The sequence below is a fragment of the Varanus komodoensis genome, unplaced genomic scaffold (assembly GCF_004798865.1).
Source record: "Varanus komodoensis strain SLA01 unplaced genomic scaffold, ASM479886v1 scaffold57, whole genome shotgun sequence".
Taxonomy (NCBI): domain Eukaryota; kingdom Metazoa; phylum Chordata; class Lepidosauria; order Squamata; family Varanidae; genus Varanus; species Varanus komodoensis.
The window spans coordinates 1,696,603-1,717,806 of NW_025336182.1; the positions used below are offsets into that span (position 1 = coordinate 1,696,603).

At 60.0% G+C, this 21,204-nt stretch overlaps 1 protein-coding gene across 5 annotated transcripts; it reads left to right on the top strand.

The window, feature by feature from the left end:
* Positions 1-1,587: 1,587 nt before the first annotated feature.
* USF1 (upstream transcription factor 1) lies at positions 1,588-19,854 on the top strand. Of its 5 annotated transcripts, none has more exons than XM_044449210.1 (11): positions 1,588-1,608; positions 5,086-5,170; positions 11,788-11,837; positions 12,022-12,140; positions 12,959-13,060; positions 14,301-14,499; positions 15,602-15,689; positions 15,891-15,949; positions 16,610-16,704; positions 17,385-17,513; positions 18,873-19,854. In XM_044449210.1, the coding sequence occupies exons 2-11, from the start codon at positions 5,163-5,165 to the stop codon at positions 18,957-18,959; spliced, it is 936 nt and encodes a 311-aa protein (XP_044305145.1). In that variant the 5' UTR covers positions 1,588-1,608; positions 5,086-5,162; the 3' UTR covers positions 18,960-19,854. The 5 variants fall into 5 exon arrangements, with proteins under 5 accessions (XP_044305145.1, XP_044305143.1, XP_044305144.1 ...); XM_044449208.1 differs by lacking the exon at positions 1,588-1,608 and adding an exon at positions 1,869-2,003; XM_044449209.1 differs by lacking the exon at positions 1,588-1,608 and adding an exon at positions 2,301-2,322.
* Positions 19,855-21,204: the final 1,350 nt, after the last annotated feature.

The following is a 21,204-nucleotide window of genomic DNA, read 5'->3' on the forward strand; positions in this document are numbered from 1 at the left end:
CCTGCCATGAGGTTCTCTGGATCAGGTCCTTTGATATTTCTCTGGTTCTCACAAAACCACTGCCCCTCTGATGCAAAACCATCTGCTGTTGGGCACAACTGAGCATGCGAATGGGGCCATAGAAACATAGAAACAGAGTGAGTCAGAAGGGACCTCCTGGGCCATCTAGCCTGACCTCCGGCACCAGCCGGCTCCGCTCACGACATGCCCACCATGTGGACGTCCAGCCTATCCTTGCATATTCTCACCGATGGGGCCTCAACGACCTCCCGGGGAAGCCCATCCCACACCCTCGGGGTCCTGTCAGGAAGTACTTCTTGGCATCCAAATGGAACCTGGGTTCCCTGAGCTTTGCTCCGTTGGAGCTCATCCTGCCTTCCTCTGCATGGGAGAACAGGTCTCTCCCCACCTCCGTGTGACATCCCCTCACACATCCAAGGATCTTCCATTGACCTTAATGTTTCCAATCACATCAACACTGATGTTTCTCCTTGGTTTTTTCCAAGCAGGGATCTCAGTTCCCAGTACTAGGAGGGAGTGCAGCCAATCACCATGCTTGGCAGGCATCCCAGGATCAGCAGGAATGGGTGTTGGGAACGAGGGTGGCTGCTGTTCTTAGTGCGCACTTATGGGTCACTCCGATCTGGACTCAAAGACAGAGGATGACGGGCCGGGGATGGAGGGGGCGTGGGCTCCGAGATGCGAAGCGCTGCTTATCTCAAGGGCACTCTCCCCAAGCACTTGGACGGGCTCCAAGAATAGCCAAGATGCCCAGGCGTCAGGTGGGGCATGAGAGAGGAGCTCTCCGAGTCAGACACACCTGACACGACCCCACGACGTGGTGTCAGGAGAGGAGGCAATGCCAGCTAGAGGAGAGGTGGGCTCACTTCCCAACAGGCCCTTCAGAGGGTAAAAACAGGGTTTCTGGAAGTAGTTGTTTAGACTGGCTTCAACAAACTGCTCCATGCAGACACAGAGACACCAGATGCTGGGGAACATGGGCAAGAGGGTGCAGTTTGAGCCTTTCATGTAGCTTTTCCACAAAGTACTGAACCAGATGGACCCCTGGTCTCCCTGAGAGTTTAGGCAGAACACGGGCAGGCAGTAAACAAAGCAGTAACGTCCACTGTGTGCATGCATACACACAGAACAAACACGGCCGGGGATTCCTGCAAAGACAGCATTACAACGACCCTAGTCGGGTTCAGAGACCCCATTTCCAGTTACAGACATTTTCAAATCAGTCATGCCCTTAATGTGGTACAGCTATGCAGGCAGGCTTTTCTTTTTTGGCTTTGAGGGCTTGGAAAGGACAGCTGTTTGCTGTAATGGAACCATTTCCTGTGCAAGCAGAGACCATGAAAAGAGTTGTGAGAAAACAACCCGAGAAGGCGGCCCTTTGCCCACAATAAACATGGCAGCGCCGCGCACAGGCCCTTTTTGCAACGGGTTACAGAAAAAGGCTATGCGCGACAGACGATGCTGACTAAAGCCGGTGCCCATTACTAAAATGGCGCTCGTCGGAAGTGAGTCGCACAGCTGGATGACGCACCCCGAAGGCGATCTCTGGCTTTGGCAGTGCCTTGACTTAGGCTAGCTGACTTTCTCGTATGTGTGCGTTTCTTTGCGTGTTCATACAAAGGATCTGCGAAGTCTCCAAACGCCCTTTTCTTCGAAAGAACGGCCCAGGCCCGAAAGGGAGGCTCGTCCCCGGGAGCCCCCGGAAAGAGAGGCCGCGCGCTTCCTCACCAAGATGGTGCTGGCAAAGGCCCGGATCCTCCCCAAGATGGCGGCGACCGGAAGTGGGGGCCGCCCTCTGAGCGCCTGCAGCGGCGACGCGCCGGTCCGGAAGCGGCCCGTCGGGACCCGCGCGGCTTTGCCGTTCCCTCCCGGCGGCTCTATGGGCGGGGCGGAGGGGACGGCAGCGGAAGTGAGGGCGTTTGGTGCGCATGCGCTGATCTCCATGGCGAGGGAAGGGGCGAGCGCGACGACGGGGAGGCCAGGTGAGGCGGCCCTCGGGGCCTCTGCGAGGGGCGGCGGGAGGGGGCCGCGCCATCCCTCCCGCAGGCCCGGCGCGCCGCCGCCTCTCCGCGTCTCCCGCTGGCCGCCCCCCTGCGGGGGAGGGGCCGGCGCGACCCCCGTTCCTCGCCGCGGGGGTGGCCTCCCGTGTCGCCCGGAGGGGTCCGCGCGGGGGCGCCGCGCGCGGGCTTTGTCCCCTTGTGGGCGCCGCTGCGCGTCCGCCCAGCCGCGGTTCCTCCGCCGTAGGCGCGCGAGCGGCTGCTGAGGGCCTCCGTTGTATCCTCGCAACAACAGCCCTGTGAGGTAGGCCACGCCGCGGCTGGGCCGCGGTCGTCCAGTGAGCTTCCCTGCTGAGTGGGGCCCCGAACCGCGTCTCCCGGGCCTCCACGCCTCGCCACGCCGCCCTGGCTCTTCGGGCGCCCCGAAGCACGGCTGGGGAATGGGGGGCCCTGCAGGCGCTTTGAATGCCTTGCTGCATTTTATGGGCCGCCCCTCCCCTGCCGGGACCCCGAGGCAGCGCGGAGGCCTGCCAGAGCGCCTCGCCTGTTGGCGGCGGGGGGCGGTCAGAGAAATCGAACAGGAAGCGTTCTCTTTTTCTGCATTTTCTGCTCGCGAGTACCCCGTGAGTTAAGTGAGGCGGAGGACGAGGACTGCTCCTGCCGGCCGTCGTGCTGCATATTCCGGCCGGATCTGGACTGGACTTATTCCTGCTGCAGCGGCCCTGCATGGCGAGCATCCTTCCATGCAAATGGAAGGGAAACTGAAGGGAGGGCCAGGATTGCTTTGTGTTTCGCTGTGGAGGACTGGGTTGGACAGAGGGTCCAATTCCTGTTCACACAGTGGCCAGCCAGGTGTTCCCGGGGCACCCCCCCCCCCGCCCAAGCAGGGCATAAGTGCCGCAGCGTCCTCCCAGTGTCACCAACTGTGCTCTCAGAAATGGGAATAATGGGAGATGGTGGGTGTGCTAATCAGCGTAGTGATGGATAGAGGGAGATGCTGCGTGGGGAGGAGCCCTGGCCAGGCAAGGGGAAGGGCCTTCTCCGTGGTGCGCCTCCCGCCCGTCTTTGGAACAAGCTCCCTGCTGCATCCTGCCCGATGCCAAATTTGCTGTTTTTCTGGTTCCAGGTCGAGACTCTCCTGTATATGGTGGCCCTTAAAGATCACCTTGGTCACCCAGGGATTTGAGGGGATTATCTTTGTAGATCTTTTTGCTTAGACTAAAATATTTTACTGTATTTTAAAGCTACTTTAATTTTAACTCTTTTAGCACTTTTATGTTATTTATACTGTACTTTAACACTGTTACCTTCCCACCAAAGTGGTACATTTTTATCTACTTGCATTTGTATGCTTTTGAACAGCAAGGTTGGCAGGAACGTTAATGTTTCATTTTGTGTCTTCTTGTAAACTTCCTAGAGAGCTTTGGCTACTGGATAGTATAGAAATGAAATTAATAAGCAAAGAGTGAGTCAAGTGAAAGGTGCTACAGGGAGGCTGAGCCTGGCTGGTACCCAGGACTTCCACAGTCCTCGCCCTGTTGGAGCCCCGCGATTCACCACTGTTTACAGCGTGGTTGGAGTTGGAAAGCAGGGTGTGGTGGGGTTGCTTAATACTTTCACGGCACCGTTTTACAGGGCAGAACAATTTCTTAAAGTTCAGGATAGGTTAATGTTCTGGAGACATTCCTGCTCGAGTCTTGGAATTGTCTGGGTGTGTGTGGAAGAGATGAATTGTTTGCATACCTTACGTGCTAGCGTGGAGGTTGGGAAGAGAGAAGTGTGTTCTTGGTGCAAATCAATTTTGATAAATTGTCTTTCTCTCCTACAGTCTCTCCACTGTTGGGTCAGTCATCCTCTTTATTGATTTATGCAGGGTTACTGCTGCATGCTTTGTTATACTGTGTAAAAAGCCAGGCCTACATTTATACTCCTGTGGCTAAATAACTGCATTTTGGAGGAAGGTGATGGAAGGGCGGGGGGAGAAGTATAGCAAGGCGAAGGTGTGGAGTGGCTTTACCTTGCCCTTTCCTGTGCTTTACTCTCCTGCTATGGCCGGGGCATTCCAGGTACAACACGCCACCCTGGGGCTGCTCCCGTTTTGGGGAGTCACTTTACTCGTGGCCTTTCTGTGGTCTTGCCCAGGGAGAGCAGACCTCCTGCTCCAGTTGCTTCCAGATTAGGCTACTGCAATGTGCTCAACAAGGTTCTGCCCTTGAGAAATGTCTGTAAAGTGCCGTTGGTACAAAATTCAGTAGTGGTCGACTGGAGGCCAGTTGTAGGTTGCCTCGGTGGCATTGGCTCCAGTCCCAGAACATCAGTGCGTTCCTTTGAAAGCCCTAAATTGTTTGGGGCTGTCGTATTGTCTCCTCCATGTGGACCTGCCTGTGCAGCTCTTCCCTGTGAGATGGGAAGAGCAGAGACATGGGGCAGGGCTTCTTCATGTTGCCAAGACTGGAGGTTGTGTGGGCTGGCTTGCCACTTGCAGGGGGCGGCTTTGGTGGGAAATCAAAAGCCCTTTCAGTCAGTTGTGCATTTTCTGGCCCTCTCCTTAACGTTGACTGTTCTCGCTTGTTAATCTTGGCTTTTACTATTAATGAACATGTTCATTTGCTGGTTTTATTGTTTGAGACTTGAATTTGGAGCTCTCTGGGTGCCCCAGTGGAATGGAAAGTGCGATGTAGAAATACCTTTTATGGATAAACAAATACTATAAGCTTTTTATTAAAATTGCAACCTGTGTGTACAATGACAGTATAGTTATGACAATGGAAAGAGGGCAAGTTTTGTTTTGGAAATGGAACCTTTATATGCAAGGGCTTGGCTAAATGGGGACTCTTATCTGTCAGGCATACTTAAAGCATTTTCTGGTGTTGTTTAAGAGTTTATTCACACTGGTTTTATTCTTTGCTAGAGGAGGTGTTGCAGTTTATAGTCAGTGTTGTAAGCTGCCTTGTCAAGTTTTATTACTTGATGACATCTAAGGTTTGCCGGCATATCAGCAGTTAATTGATATCTATGTCAATTGATGAATCTACCACATTAATGAATGTATGTCTTTCCTCTTCAGGGTTTCGGCGAAACGACTCTGAAGAAGCAAGGGGGGAAAGCAGATGCTAATCTTCTGATGCATAACAGAGTGAAGAAATGAAGGGGTGAGAAAATGCCGCTAAGTGCCAGCGCTGGGAGCAACAGTTGGAAACCGCTTTTGTTGTCTCCCACGCCTGGGTTTCCCTTGGGGCATCTGGTTGGCTTGGCCAGCACGGCAGTTGGCTTGCCATGCTTTTGGGCGCTCCTTTTGGGGAAAAGAGTGCCCAAGTGGCTAGAGTGAGCAACGTGGCAAGCCTGACTTTCCTTGAACTGAAATAAAGGTGTTGGCACCTTGCAGCAAAATTACTTGAGGTCATTTAGTCCAGCCCCCTGCTTATTGGAGCTCCAGCTTCATTAGAGATGGCTCGCCAACCTCTGCTTAAGTGCCTCCTGAGCAAGTCTGTTTCTCTGCTGAGCAGCCCTTACTGTTAGGAAGGTTAGCCAAAATCTCATTCCTTTAGTCCCCACTCCCCTTCAAATTGCTGTTATCTGTTGGCAAATGGTCACCTGTAACCACTGATGAAATTCAGCTACCAGTGCAAATAAACTATGTTGGCCCCAGGGAAAACCCTTGCACCCAGTTTACTCAAGGGATTGACTTCCATCTCCGTGGTATTGATGGTCTGGGAAAAGTTTCACAGGAATGGCCTGCATATGTGAACGGGGCAGGGAGGAGATCTGGCAAGTTGCAGGCCTGTTTGTGTGTTAGGAGAGGTGTCTTCCAACCCCAGTCAACGGGCTTGTCGGCAGCCGTATGCAGAAGCAGGTTTGGTCAGTGGTGTTCATTGTCTAAGGGTACCAGGTTGAGTGAGGAGGCTGTAGATGGGTAGAAACCTTGCGATGCTCAGGGTGGTAGGGAGAGCCGTGTGGGCCTTGTCTTCTGCAGCTTGACTCCTCTGGCTGGGATCCCTGGCCTAACGGGAACAGTGGTGAGAGCCCACGTGCTGCAGGTGGCGGGACTAAGGATCTCGGAGCGCCAGGTGTTGGCCCCTGCTCAGCCATGGACCAGCTGGGAGACTCTGGGCCAGCCACAGACGCTCAGCCCAGCCTCCCTCACAGGGTTGTTGTGGGGATAGGACTGAGAGCAGCAGGAGATTTGATGTAAGCTGTTCTGAGTTCTTTGAAAAAGTGGGATGTACCTCTAATGCTGTGAGCGTCCTGGAATACCCCCACGATGCTTCCCTGCTGCTTGTCTCAGGAGTCCTCCTCCCGGGAGCAGCAGAGGCAGATGGGCAGGGTTGGGCTTGCCACTGCTCGGAGGTGCTCAGGACTTGGGCCACCCGGGTGCTCTCCTCGGCCCTTCCTGGGGTTTTGAGGGGAAGCAGATCCCTGGAGATGCTCGAGGGACTGTTGGGGCTAGTGGGCTGCCCCTTTCAGCCCTCCCTGGCTCGTGGCGCTGGACATCCCTCCCCAGCCAGGCGCCCTCCAGAGGGCCCTGCTGGCTGTGGGTGGCTGGCACATCCGCCGGGACGTAACGGCAGCCTTGCCGGATCCAAACAAGCATTCCTTGGGCGTCTTGTCTCCAGGCGCTTCAGGGGGCTCACATGCAGAGCATGGTGCCAAATTGGGAACCTGCCGGAATGGCCAAGGTGCAAAGTAGCCGGCCGCTGTCCATAACAGCTGTCGGCTCCTCCTCTGTGGTGTTTCTATTGTTTCCTCTTGGGAAGAGCCCAAAGCAGCTTCCATAGTTCCCTTCCCTCTTGTTTCTGTGCTCACAGCAACCGTCCTGTGGGGTGCGTTGAGCAGAGCGGACATCCCTAGCCCAGAACTGGCCACCGATCCTCAGGGTGGAGGGGTGACCAGATCTCCATGGCCTGCTTTTGGCCACCACACCCCTCTCTGGGGCATCGAGGCCAGGAGGTGCCTTTCCCTGCGCTGGTGGTGAGTTGTCCGTACTTGGTGTGCATTGTGTGGCGGCACACTTCTTCCTTACCTCTCTTGAACCCAGTGCTCACTCACAGGTGGAGCCCCGGTTCTAGTGCTACAGGAAGGGGAAAACAGAGTCTTACCAGAACGAGGCACCCTTCGGCTGGAGGCTCTCCAGTCACTGCTTCGTGGGAGGGCAGGGATGGAACCGTGCGGGAGGCTAATTGCATTGTCGGAATTGGAGGTTGCCAGGCTTCTCAAACAACCATAAACCACTTTTCAGTTTAAAGCTGAAGAAACACAGCTCTGACCATGCAGTTCAGTTCCCAGAAACGAAGCACTGTGAGCTATCTTCTTTGATTAATTTTGCCACTTTGGCTGTCTAGTTTAATGTTGGCTGTGTTGACCATGGGAGTGACCAGGGCCCTTCTTAGGGGCTTCACAAAGCTTTGCCCTTGCGCCCACGGCCAACAGGGACTGGAGCTTGCTTTAAAGAAAGCAGAATTTTGCATGTTTCTGTGCTTCCTTCCATAGAAAGGTTCTGCACTCAGGACTTTTTCCATAGGGGACCTGGTGCCATCTGCCCCTTTGCTTGCTGACGTGTAGGTAGGTGGCAGTGCTGGGCGCATTCGGCTTTTCAGATCCCCACGTTTGTTCCCCACGCAGGGCCCACGGGACTCCGGCGCTCGCCTCGCAGCTCTTCCCCCTCCTCCACTCGCTTGGGTCTTTCGGGCAGCCTGGGTGGGACTGCCCTGCCGGCAGCGGGCGTGCGGCACCATCCGCGGCAAAGACGAGCCGGAGGAAGGCGATGGCAGCTCCCCCACAGAGACCTGCTGCAGCTGGGGTCGCAGTGCACCCTGCGAGCCCCTCTTTGGGGGGCGTGCTCTGGGCTAGCTTAGCCTGGCATTCTGCCTGCCCTGTCTGCCCTGAAGGTGCTCCAGGCCTTCCGCAACGCTTCAGAAGTTCCTGAGAAGAGAGCGTGGGGGGAGAGGGGGCAGAGGGCCGGCTTTTGCTTGCAGGGTTCAGCCTGAGGAATCTTCAGAAAGGGGCAGGGGGCAGGGGAGGCGGGATGGGATCCCTGCTTGGATCCCTGGAGAGCCGCTGCCGTTTGTGTCGACGGTACCAGGCCTGCCAGACCGGTGCCCCCCTGCTGGGTGGAGGCAGCTTCCAGCCTTTCCTGAGAGGGGATGTTGCGGGCAGGTTGCCCGAGGCCGCAGCACTTGGAGTGCTTGTCTTGTGCTCACACCCAGTTTTCCTGTTTTGGGGGTTTGCGACTGCTAGCATAAGAAGCAAGACATAGCTAGAATTTGGAAAACTCAGGCCTGTAGGAAACCTGCAAATACGATCTGAGGAAAGCAGTAGCATTACGGCAATGAGGGCTGTCCCAGCAGCCCTGCCCAGCATCAAAGCAGCTGCTGGGCTGAGAAGCCTCTGGTCGGGGCACTCTGCACGTGTGACCGGGGCCGGTGGACAAGAGGCCTGTGGCACTTTAAGATCAGCTGCTACAACCACCCCCCCACCTGCCAACTTTCAGGTCCCAGCTCTCCTCTGACCCGGCATAGTCCGTCAGCACCTGCACCCAGGGCTGTTCCAGCAGCCCCCCCCCCTGCCCCAGGCTAAAGCCAAGCCTGTTGCTGGGTGGTGGGCTGCGGGGTGGCCGCCAAGTGGGCACGCTCCCTCAGGATGCCGCGAGGGGGAGGCGGCCTTTCTGGTTGTCCCACCACCTCCCTGGCTGAGGGAGTCTGTGGGGCCAAGAGGGGAGATGGGGGTCCCAGTCAGTGCAGCAGCAAGTAGAGGGAGATGCAGCGCTGGGAGGAGGCCTGGCCGGGTCAGGAGAACTTGGCCCAGGCAGCGAGCAGCTGTGCCGCGTTCCGGTCCTCCCCACCACCAGGGCGTGATGCTTGCCATGCCGTCGTCCCGGGTCTCTGGGTGCTGCTTCTGATGGCCAGATTGGTGCAGAATCGACCCTCCCTCATTCGCAGTTGAATCATGGATGAGGCGGCCGAACTGGCGGGCGTGCCTGAGACCTGGGGGGGCGAACAGGGAGCAGTTAGCCTCTGCCAGCCATGCCCCCTGGGCACTCAGTTCAGCGTTGGGGTAGATGTGGGGGCGGGGAGGGCAGTACTGTGTTCTGTAGGAACCCCATCTCTCTCGTCCGTCTGACAGCCACTCCAGAATGTTTGCACCTTGTGTGGGCCAGTGGGACCGACTGGGGATTCTGCTGGTGACTCACCGACCGCCCCGCAACCCCTCGGTCTTCCTCCTGGGCCGATGGAGGTGGCCTCGGATGCGGTGCTGTCGGAGTGCCCCTGGCTGTCGGTCTTCCTACTGAGGGCACCCCAGGGCAGCGCAGGGTGTCCTGGTTGCCAGAGAGCTCTGGGGGATTTTCCGGCTGACGTGGCTGGTGCTCCTGTCGAAGCCCTGGTGGACTTCTGGAGTACCCGGGCAGTTGGCACGGTCGCTCCTAAGTGCCTTCCCCGTGGAAGGGCTCCTGCAGCTGCGTGGTGTACTGCCGAGCCGAGGGCGGCGAAGAGCTTAAGAGGCAGCTGGAGAACTCCCAGCGAATGCACCAGAAGCCTGGCTGTGGGCCTGCTGCTGGGTGTGTTTGGGGCAGTGAGGGCGGCAAAGAAGCACTGCCACTACCGAGTCCTCTCCTTGCCACCTCGCGGAGCTTTTCAAGCTTGCCCAGGGCTTAGCTGGCCCACTGTAATCATCTCACTGGGCACTTCCAGGGGAAAAATCTGCTGCATCCACCAGGAGTTGGACTCCAGAGTTACTGCAGTTGAATCGGGGGAGAGATCCAGAGCACACTCTGATCCAGTTTTACTGGATGAGTTTCAGTCAGTGCAGCTCGAGGATGTGGACAGAGTGGTTGGGCAGGTCTGTACGATCACCTCTGTGCGGGATCCTTGCCCCCCTGGCTTATAAAAGCCAGCAGGGAAGGGTTACCCCTCAGTACCCCTTTGCAAGAGGGGGTGGTCGCAGGCCGCTTTAAAGAGCGGCTGGTGAAACCATTTCTCAGGAACCCTCCCTTGACCCAGAACATTTGAAGAACTGCAGGCCTGGCCTGGGCAAGGCTGCCAGTCAACTGCAGGCATTCTTGGGGAGGCTGATTATCTGGATCCATTTCTGTTGGATTTCAGGCCTGGTTTGGGCCTGGAAACAGCCTTGGCCCTCTCGGTGTCACTGAGCCTCTCAGCATTGCTGACGCCATCAGCTCCAGGGTTCCTGTAGTGACTGGCTGAGGTGGGAATGGGGGACACAGCATTTCAGGGGTTCCCCTCCTACTTGAAGGGCTGTCTCCGGAAGGTAGTGCTTAGGGAATACTGTTCAGCCCTCTGGATTCTCCAGCATGGAGTTCCTCAGGAGCCTATTCCGTCCCCCTTGCTATTTATGCCTGATCCTGCCTAATCTTGGAAGCTCAGCAGGGTCAGGCCTGGCTGAAATCTGAGCTTAAAATGTTGGACCCACCCAGAAAGTTTGCAGCTACAGGTGGTTTAGAAAGGTAGTGCGATCAGAATGGTAATTTGGCATCTGCATGAGACTGCCGAGCGGGGTCATCCGAGTCTTGGAGTGTGTGCCATCGGTATGCTGACCGCAGGCAGCTTTTCATCATCGACAGGTGAGGCGGTGACTGTGCTCAACTGGTGTCTGGCTATGCTAATGGACTGGCTGAGGGCTAGCGGACTGAAACTCGGTCCAGGCAAGGCTGAGGGGTGACCCCTTTGGGGGGGGGGGGGGGGGGTGTTTAGCCTGTTCTAGATGGGGTCACATTCCCCCCAAGGACACATGACCCCACTGTAGCCTGGGGCTGCTCCTTGATCCGTCTTTGTCACTCGAGGCTCAGGTGGCACTGGCGGCTTGGAGTGCCTTCTGCCAGCTTCAGCTGGTGGCCCGGCTGTGCCCCTGCCCGGACAGGGATAGTCCATGCTCTGGTAGTCTCTGGATTGCATTGCTGCAGTGGGGCTGCCCTTGAAGGCAGTTCCGAAGGCAGCCAGATCGCTAGCTGGGACCTGGAAGTCCAAACGTGGAAGGCCAGTTCTGGCCCACCTGCTTTGGCTGCACGTTTCTGCGCTGAGTGCAGGTGTGGGTCTTGACCTGCAAAGTCAAGGGGCTGCAGTACCTGCTGGAGTGTCTCTCCCAACCCTGATCTACCTGACCGGGGCCTTCCTGCAGCTGCCAACCCCTTGAGAAGCCCTGAGAGTGACAGCTGGGGCGGGCCTCTTCAGTGGTGGCCCCCACCTTCGGAATAACCTTGCTGTGGCTGCCGGGTGCCAAATCTGCCATTTGTTTGGTGCCGGGTTCAGACAGCCCTCTTTGCAGAGGCCTCTAAAGAGCAACATGGGCCTGATAGAATTAGCCAGCTGCCTTTCTTTGACTCTTGGCCTGATCTTTTTAATTGTCTTTTTATTGTTTTAATGTTTTATGCTATTTTAAACCATTTTAAAATTCTTGTTAATGGTTTCCCCCTATGTTATTGCTTTTACACCTTGTCCAGGGAGCTTTGGCTATGGACAGTATAGAAATGTAATAAATAATGAAAGAAATTGTCCAAACTATGCATTATTAAGATCTTCCCAGTGCTGTAGTGGGCGCCAGGTGAGCCTATTTAAGTAGGGAGCCTGCTCTTAGGGTGCTGGGATGGACAGGCCCATCCCAGGCCACCCTTGCCCTGGAGCTGCGGGGCTTCCTCCTGAGCTGGCCCCCAGAAAGGCGGTTGTCCTCAGGAGAGAGATGCGCAGGGTGGAAAGGACCGCTTGGTTCCCGAGGGCTCCCCCTTGTGGCCCAACCCACCCGTTCCTTCTCCTTTCCGCAGGCAGCAGAAAGTGACGGAGACAGAAGAGGGCACGGTGCAAATCCAGGAAGGTGAGCACACCCCGTCCCCCCACTTCTGACTGTGGGACAGCCTGGGCTTCCCTTCCCCTCCCCAAGGAAGCTCAACGGTTGCTCTGCCCCGCCAGTCCCTGCCCTCTGGGGTAGAGCTCTGGCGCCTGGAGGGTGCGACGGGCATCCCCCCCTTGCGGCAGCACCTCTCTCTCCCTCCCTGAAGGTGCAGTGGCAACCGGGGAAGATCCCACCAGCGTGGCCATCGCCAGCATCCAGTCGGCCGCCACCTTTCCTGACCCCAACATCAAATATGTCTTCCGGGCAGAGAACGGGGGCGCGCAGGTAGGAGTGGCGAGCCTCCCGCTCGGGCCTTCGTCGCCTTCCTCCTGGGGGACGTGTGTGTGGCTCAGAGGAGGCATCTTTCCCCTCGCCCATCCCCTGCCGGATTGTCTTCTTCCATCGTTTCTGTGGAGGGTGGGGAAGCACGGGGGGATTGGTGCTGCTACTGCTGGGGTGGGCGGAAGGTGGAGCATGCGCCACGGCTGGCGGTTCTGCCCGGCAGTCGCCCAGTGAATGCAGCGACCGCAAGTCGTCCTCGCCACTTCCTCCCACGGGAGCTCCGTGCATGGTCCCTGATCGTGCGCCAAAGCACCTGCCTGCCCACGCCACAGCTTTGCGCCAGGCCACAAGCAGACCCTGCAAGCCTGAAGGTGGCCTACTCTGCTCTGGAGGGAGAAGGGCCCCTTCGGCAGCGGACCAGCGCATCCCGAGAGCCAGGAAAGGTGGCTCCCTCACCTCCCGTGCCCTGTTAGGCGGGGCCTGCTGGCCCTTGCTCCTTGGGGCCTCCATTGCCTCTTGTGGGAGTTTGTCAGCCCTATCCTGGAACTGCTTCCTGGAAGCGAGGCAGGGAAGGTGGTTTCGGAGGCTGCTTGGGGTCATTTAGGGAGGGTCTCCAGGCCTTAATGTTGCCTCTTACATGTTTCTACCTTCCTTCTGGAAATGCTGGCTGGCAGTGATGTTTCTCCTCCCCAACCCATTTTATCCTCATGATAAATAAATTAGGCTGGCCGGCAGAGGCTCATTCAGATGAGCAGGGATTGGGGCCCACGCCCCATGTGCTGGCCAAAGCGCACAGCACGGGCTCTTCGGTCTTCTTTCAGCTGATGTACAGAGTAATTCAGGTGGCTGAGGGGCAGCTGGACGGGCAGACGGAGGGCAGCGGGGCCATCAGCGGCTATCCCGCAGCACAGTCCATGACGCAGGTGGGTACTCGCTGGCAAGCCCAGGGGAGGAGGCTGGTCCCTGGGGCAGAAGGGCTGGGGCGGTGCCTGCTGCACGGCGTTCCCGCATCCAGGCTGCTGCTCCGACGGCAGGTGGGCCTGTGCAGGGTCTTAACGGAGGGGCCACGGGCTCTGGGCAGGGGCTGGGGGCTCTGCGCCCACGCTTGAATTCACTGTGCACACTTGTGTGGTGTTGGTTAATTTGCTCAGTTCGGCTTGTGCTAGCCAATGGGAAGGGGCAGAGGAGGGTGCGAGCTCCCACGATTCCTGCCCAGCCCCCTTCTGGGTGCTCCATAACCCATGAGACCAAGGTCTGGGCTGAGCAACTTCGGATGCTGGTGGAGCTGCATTAGCTGCTTTGCAACACCTTCCCGCCCTGGGATCTCAGCAGGGAAGGCGGCGCTCCTGTCGTGGCAGGCATGGACCCTCCGCGCCCTGCCCAGGAGCTGTTGCGCAGCAGAGTCCCTGCGGTGTGGGGCGGGCGGGGACCGTGCGGATGCAGCAACGGCCGAGGCTGCGTGTGGCCGGCCCGGCCCAGGATCCCGCTGGCTGCAGCCCACCTCACTGCCAGGGCCTCCGGGGAGGCGTGGTGCATGTTCCCAGGGGAGTGGTGACGGTGTGGCGAGGCGGCGGGCAACACGCCCCGCCTCTCCCTCTGAACAGTGGGCAGTGGGGGCGCGACGGAGCGGTGGGCGCTCGGCTGCCCCTTGCTGGCCCTGCACCGTGGCTTTGCGCTGAGCCAGTGCAGCTGTTGTTGGGGGTAGAGGGAGGCCTTCATGTGAAGACCCCCGACAGCTCCCCCATCAGCTTTGCCTGCAGGTCTCGTAGCTCCCAGGCGAGGGGCGGTTTTCCTCCCCAGCCCTGCCACCCGGTCAAAGGACTGAGCGCTGTTGTGGGCACCCGCCAGGGTGGGGATGGGACGACCCCGATGAGGGAATGTACTCTGCCCCTTAGGGCTGCAGTGGGCACTGGTCCGAACGGTTCCCGAGGGCCCCCGTGGTAAGGCTCCTGCTTGGCTTGTGGAGGACGCCACGTCAGGCCCGTGGCTGCGTCTCTGGAGCGCCTCCTGCCGGCAGCCCGGGAGAGGCTTTTCTGCCGCTCGGTGGTGCAAGGAGTGGGCCAGGCGGGCCAGGCACAGCCAGTGCAGCCGCTTCCCCGGCCCCAGAGCATGACGTCTGGGCTGCCGCTTTGTGTGACCCTGCTCGTCCCCGCCTCCCCGCAGGCAGTCATCCAGGGCGCGTTCACGAGCGAGGATGCCGTTGAGACGGAGGCGACAGCCACGGAGACCCACTACACGTACTACCCGGCCGCCGCGGTGGCCGATACCAGCACATCCGCCGGGGCAGGGACCACCGCCACAGCGGTGGTGACGACCCAGAACTCGGAAGCCCTGCTGGGGCAAGCCACGCCCACCGGCACAGGTGAGCCGGCCGCGCTGTTGCCGATGCGCCGGGCGCAGCCTCGCTCTGGCCTGGGCCCAGGGCCACCGTCCCTCCCCAGTGGCCCGCTGGGAAGTCTTGAGGGAGCCCCTCTCCCTCTGTCACGGGGGGGGGGGCTTCCTCTCCCTGCCCGCCATGCGGCTTCTGGGCCAGGGCGGCCAGTCCCAGCCACTGGGGTCCTGTGAGTGAATCAAGTGGGTGTTCTGTTCTCCCTCGCACGTGACGTGGTTGGCAGAGTTCGGAGCTCGGGCCGCCCGGCTCTGCAGGGAGGCAGGTGAGCGGCTGCGCGCAGGGGACGGGCGTTCCTGTCGCTGCGGAAAGTGTTGCTGCGGGTCACGGGTGCGATGTGGGCAGTGCCACGAGGCAGCTCTGGGAGCCTCTGCAGAGCCGCTTCGCTGGGACTGCCACCTGTTTTAGACCCAGGGGCAATCCAGGCGCCTGGGGCACCGCCACAGAACGCCTGCGCGGATTGCCACTGGTCTCGATCCTCGGCTGCGCCTCACAGCCAAAACCTTTGCCTTCGTGTCTGTTGAACACGGCAGCATCTCCTTAAAGAGAGACGGTCCGGCGCATTTCAGCTAGCTCTCCTACTGAACAAGCAGTCTGCTGGTTTCCCTCTTTTCCGGAGGAGCTTCGGCTCTTGGACGGGGTAGAAATGAAATCGGTCATGATACGTACACAGTTTCATTTGTACTGGAACTGTCTTTATTGTTCACTGATGTCCACGTTCTCAATTGCCCCTTTTTGTGAAAATCGGCAGGTGGAGGGGAAACGACTTCTCTTTGCACTTTTGTCAGCCCAAAATTTGGATGGGGAGGCACTCTCCTGCTGTAATGAAACAGGTGGAGGACCTCCTGGTGGTCTCCGATCGAGGCTTCCCTGGCGATCACCGCTGTTTTGCTTTGATGCTGCCCCACAGCCCGGCCTTCCTTGAGGCCTGTGTGCAGCTGCCGGGGAGCCGTGTGCGTTCCAGGTGTAAAAATGGAAGCAGGTGAAACTTTAAAAACTGGGGGGGCCATCCGGAGGCCCCTGATGTGGGGAATGTGCCCCTCAGCAACCCTCTCTCTCGCTTTGAATCACGCAGGGCAATTTTTTGTCATGATGTCACCGCAGGAGGTTCTGCAGAGCGGGACGCAGCGGTCCATTGCGCCCAGGACTCACCCCTACTCGCCGTGAGTGCCCGGAAAGCCCCTCGCACGCCGCCCCGCTCCTGCACCCGTGGCCAGCTTTCACCTGCACCTCCCTGAGGGCTGGCCAGGGGTGCCAGTCCCCTTGGGTGGTGGCCCCTGTAAACGGCCCCCGAGAAGCCCACTTCCCTCCTGCCCTTGAGATTCGAGGGTGGCACTCACCGGCCTGGTTTCCTCTGTCCTCAGGAAGTCGGAAGCTCCACGAACGACCCGGGATGAGAAACGCCGAGCGCAGCACAACGAGGGTGAGAGGCCCCGGCTCTGCCGGCTGACCGTGCCCTGGACGGAGCAGAGCGCGTGCCGGCGCTGGCGGCTTGGGCCGCGGCTGGCACCGAGTCCCCGCGCGGAGGGCAGTGCCTGTAGGACGTGCCGCATTTTGCGGAGCCGGCCGCCCTTTGGATGCCCTGCTTTTAGCCCGTCTTCTTGTTGCTCCCTTTGTGTGCTTTTTATTAAGATAAAGCAACAAAATTTAAATTTTGTCAACATGCGAACAAAATTACAATTTGGGATGCAACTAGGCAATTGCTGGAGCAGCTGGCTTTCTGCTTCTGTCCCTGGAAGCCTGGAGAGGAGGCGCTGACAGGCCCGTGCCAGGGGCAGTGGCGCCCCGCCTTGCGCTTGGCCGGAGGGCAGAGGCAGCGCAGGAGGAGCTGCCGGACCAGCTGGGCAAGGAGGAGACCCACTGGGCGTCTCTTCCCTTAATGGGCTCTCAATGTTTCCGTTCCTGGTGAAACTGGCTGGCCTCTGTTCTTGTGTCAGTGTTGCTGCGAGTCGTGATCACGCAGGGGCAGAGCCGCTGTGGAGGGCGCTGCCCTGGTCCGATAGGGCAGGGGGCTCGGGCCACTGGGGATGTCTGAGGCGCCCCCCGAGGAAGCCCCGTGACTGGAGCCATCCCTGTCTTGCAGTGGAGCGCCGGCGCAGGGACAAGATCAACAACTGGATCGTGCAGCTGTCCAAGATCATCCCCGACTGCTCGATGGAGAACACCAAGTCCGGGCAGGTAAAGAGGCTCGGGTCAGCCACGGCCCCCCTGCTGTGCCTCCCCTTGCGGCGGCGCCAGCCTGCAGCGCGCCTCAGGCAGGCCTGCTTGGCCTGCGGTTTCCCAGAATGCCCTGGTGCGACTGTCGCCAAGGGAGCCTGTAGTCTGGGAAACGGAAAGGCTCAAGCAAGCGCGGATGCTGCCGGGCACCTCCCAAGCAAACCTGCGAGCCGGCGCTGCGCCCGGAATCGTGTCTGGGGAACTGCGGTGTGCGCCTCAGGTCCCGTTGCCTGACCTGGGCTCGGGGGTGGGGGCGCAGTGGGGAGCCCCGTGCACAGCCCGGCTGTGTGGCAGAGTGCTGCTTTCTGGTGTGGGGGCAGTTGGCCAAAGGGTGCCCCTGGGGGTCTGAGTTCCCTGCGGTCGGCTGCTTGGGGGATCTCTGGGGCCCGTGGCGTGGTTGGAGGGGGTGTTCAGTCCAGCACAGGCCTGTCTCGGCTTGCTTCCGAGTGTGCTAGCAGAGGGGTCACCGTGGCCGTTCTCCAGCCATGGCGGGGCCATGCGCCTGCCTGCAGGGAATGGGAGGATGCCTGCCTCGCCTCGCCTCGCAGGCAGGGCCAGAGGGAGGGTAGCTGGGGGCAGCTGGCCTTTCCCCCAGGAGGCGAGGCCTCCCTGGTCCCCAGCTCAGTCGCCTTCCTCTGCAGAGTAAAGGAGGCATCCTGTCCAAAGCCTGTGACTACATCCAGGAGCTGCGGCAGAGCAACATCCGCCTCTCGGAGGAGCTGCAAGGCCTCGACCAGCTGCAGATGGACAACGAGGTCTTGCGGCAGCAGGTGAGGCTGCAGCGCCGGGCCTGGCGGCCTGAGAGGACTCGGCGCGTGCTTGGTCGACCTGGCGGCATGTGCCTCGCGCGCGTGTGAAGCAGGGCCTTCTGCGAGTGCGGTGCAGGCGGGGCTCCCCTGCCCTCAGAGGCCTTCCTCCGGCGAGTGCCTCGCTGCTTTTCTTGCTGCGGCATCGTGGGCGGCGAAGGAGCAGCAGGGCCTCGAGGAGAGTCGTGGGGCCGGCCCTCCTTGCAGCTGCTCACACCTCGGCTCGGGTGCCGGAGCCCTGCGGACGCACCGCTCCAGACGTGTGGCAAGTAAAGGGTGCAGCCGCTCCGGCCGCGGCCAGTGCCGGGTTTCGCGGAGTGGGACAGCCCGCTGGGGCGACAGGCCCGACTGGGTGGCCGTGCCTGGCAGGGCCGGGGCGGCATGTTCTTGGGCCATGAGCCACCTGAGCAGCTGGGTGGGGTAGTCGGAGCCACGATGAGTCGTGCCACCCAAGCCTTGGGCGCCGACATCGCTGTGGGCTGCAGAAGCCGCCGGTGAGATGCTTGGCGAGAGCGGCAGAAGCCCTGGGCCAGGCCATCGCCGGCACTGGCCGCCGCATGGGTGCCCAGGTGTGGGAGGGGATACCCTCGGGGATCCATGCCTGCCCCTGAGAATTTCAGGAGTGCTAGAGAAATGCGACGAGCCTGGCACGGGAGACTCCTGGGCCACGTGTGGCCCACCCCGTTGTCTGCGTGAAGGTGCCTTGTGCTTTGGCTTCTCTCGATGGCTCACGTTTTGACAGCTGCCCTGAGGAACCGAGCTCACACTCTTTGCAGCCTCTCTGGGCAATGCCTGTGGGGGGGATTCTGGCACACTTTGACGGGAGACCCTGTCCTCCGGCAGCGGCCCCGGTGAGACTTTGCATTTTGGACCCACACAAGCCTGTGTTGGTGTCAGCACTAGTAAAAATGAATAAAATAGACGTTCAGAACATGCTGTGTACATTGTTTGCACTGACAAATGGTGAAAGGGAGGGCGATCAAGCAAACAGCCTCTTCCATGTGCTGCTTTCAGATCAGAAAGGACAAAAAGATCGCCCCCTAGGGAAGGGGGAAGCCACGGGGCGCGGGGGGCCAGTCAGCTCTGCCTCGAGTGGCCGGCAGTTCCGTTCCATTCCCGCAGGAGCCCCCGGGTGAAGAAGCAGCGAGGGGCACGGCAGGCCTGGTCGGCTGCTTGCAGGCGTCTGCACAGCTCGTTCGGGGTGCGGGCCCAGCGGGTGGCTTCCTGGGAGGGGGAGAAGCGCTCCATGAGGCCGAGGGGCCCCGGCCGGCCGGGGATCTCCCCTCCAGCCCCTGCTTGCAGCTGTCCCTGCTCCCTCTGCAGGTGGAAGAGCTGAAGAACAAGAACCTGATCTTGCGAGCGCAGCTGCGTCAGCACGGGGTGGAGGTCATCATCAAGGACACCCACTGACCAGCTGTGGGCGAGGAGGAACCTGCTCAGGCCGATTGCCCCCTCCAGCACGGCAGAAGATGGGGGCTCCCTGCTCCACAGGTGCTTCCAAGCCAGGCTCCACCTCTGTTGTACAGACCCAGACGACGGCGCCGTGGGTCTGGGACAAGGGCTCTGCTCAGGACACTCGCCTCTGCCTGTCCCAGACTGGCCTCGCCCCTCCGAGTCAGACAAAGTACTCCTCATTTATATAGCCCTCCTCGATTTCCAGGCTGCGTCTTTTCTTCCCGCCCCCGTTTTTCTCAGCAGCACCTCACAACTGTGTGCAGAACCGTGCCGCTGGGCATGTGCGCACATGCATGCGATACCACAGACACCTTGCACGCCCTCCCCTCCCCTCCCGCCCCGGTGCTCTGAAGCGCCGCTCATCCCCCGGGCAGCGGCTTCTGGCAAGCAGTGGGACTGAGTGCTGCCCTGCCTGCGCCCCGTAACGTCTCTGCCCCCCCCCAGTTTCTCCCCCGCCCCACCTGGCTTACGCCTCGCCAGTCACCTGCTGCCTCCTGGCCTCTCCTCTCGGCCTCCTTGGGCCCGATCCCCTCCTTCCCAGACGGAGGACTGCAGCCCGCCCCGGCTTCGTGGTTCCTGCATTCAGTGGCTGGCCGGGTGGCTTGTCCTTCCCTCGCAGAATGTGGACGGGCACTCTGAACTGACTGGCCACGCTCCCACTCTTTGCTCTGCCCCCAGAAGGTAAACCTGCTCTGAGCCGTGGGCACTGAATGCTGGGGGGTGCGGGGGAGCCAGTGCATGGCTGGCCCCACTCTCGGTGGGGGCTGGGCTGCTGGTCAGGATGGTGGTTCATTCTCTTTTTAAAAAAAAAAATAATCTCTGAATTTTAAAAAAGGAAACTAACTGAAAAGCTGGACGAGGCATTCTGTGTTCTGTTCTACGGTCAGTGCCATCCCACAGGTGGCTTGGGGGGGGGCGTGTGGCCTCCGTCGCCTCGGCAGCCTCACCTTGGTACCTTGGTTCTCTGGCAGCTGGACCTGGATGTCCCACGGGAATCCTCTGGGTATTGCGGGGGGGGGGTGTGAGGGGGCAGCCCCAGGCCTCCCCCCGGTTACCTGCCACAGGCATCGGGCCGCACCTCTCTGTGTGTCCTGTGTGTTGTCTGGGGAGGGGAATCCTCTGCACGTTTTCCCCTCGGGAGCAAGTGGAACGGAGGGTGTGGAGATCTTGCCCCAGGCTGGCTGGCCGGTCCCTCGGACTGACTCTCGTGTGCTGCTCTTGGGGCTCCGGCGGAGAAGGGCCTTCCCGCCCCAGTGGCTGGGGCGGTGCCCCCCAGGCGTGCAGCTGGTCCGGGAGAGGAGGATCAGGCCCCTCGTGTCCCTCGCCTGCCTGTCTCTGCGCAGGAATGCGCGGCGGCCTTGCCTTTGGCCTTCCTGTGGGGGCCGTGGAACGCTGCCCGCTTCGTCATGGCCCCTGCTTCACACAGACAGGCCCGCACCTGCGTGGGGCCTGCTGGGAAGGCTTTCCTAGTTAGACCTGTTCTGGCAGGAGCCCCCCCCCCCCCCCGCTTTCCATGGTATATGGGACGGGCTCCTGCCATTCCCCCAGCTCTGCTCTGCTCTGCTCTGTTCTGGCTGCTGTTTTGGGTGCCTCGGGGCTTTCTTAGCATTTCCCCCTCATGAGCTTTTAGAAACTCCTAATGACCTACTCTCTCTTCAGTGCATTTATTTCATTTTGTTCTTTCCCATATTCAGAAGGCAGTCCTTTTCCTACCCCTACACATACACCCCCCACCCCCTTCCCCCTCTCTAGCCTCTCTTTCAGCAGTGATTTTGATGCACCCTGCGGTGACACCTCAGGGGGGAGATGCGGGCTCCCCCCCCACCGCTCCAGCCAGCCTAGCCCAGCCCTCCGCCGAGGCTCCTGGGCGCCCTACTCGGGGAGCAGCTGTCCTGCATGCCCCCCCGAGCCCAGCCACTGGCCCCTCGCGCGGCGCCTTCTCGCCAGCACCGTGGCCTGGCTCTGCTCGCCGTCCGCTGGAGCCGTCCACTCTCCATTGCTGACCTGAGACGGAGCCCTCTTGGCGCTGCTGTCACCAGTAGGCCTGCACTGCCATGGCTCTCCTTGAGCACAGAGGCCCAGGGGCCTGTGGTTTGTCAGTGGGGCCCGTCCGCCTGTCCCACTGAGCAGCCCTGGAGCCACTTCCCGTGGTCCAGCCACTGGTTCCTGCTCTGGCACAGGCTGCTGTGCCTGAGGACTT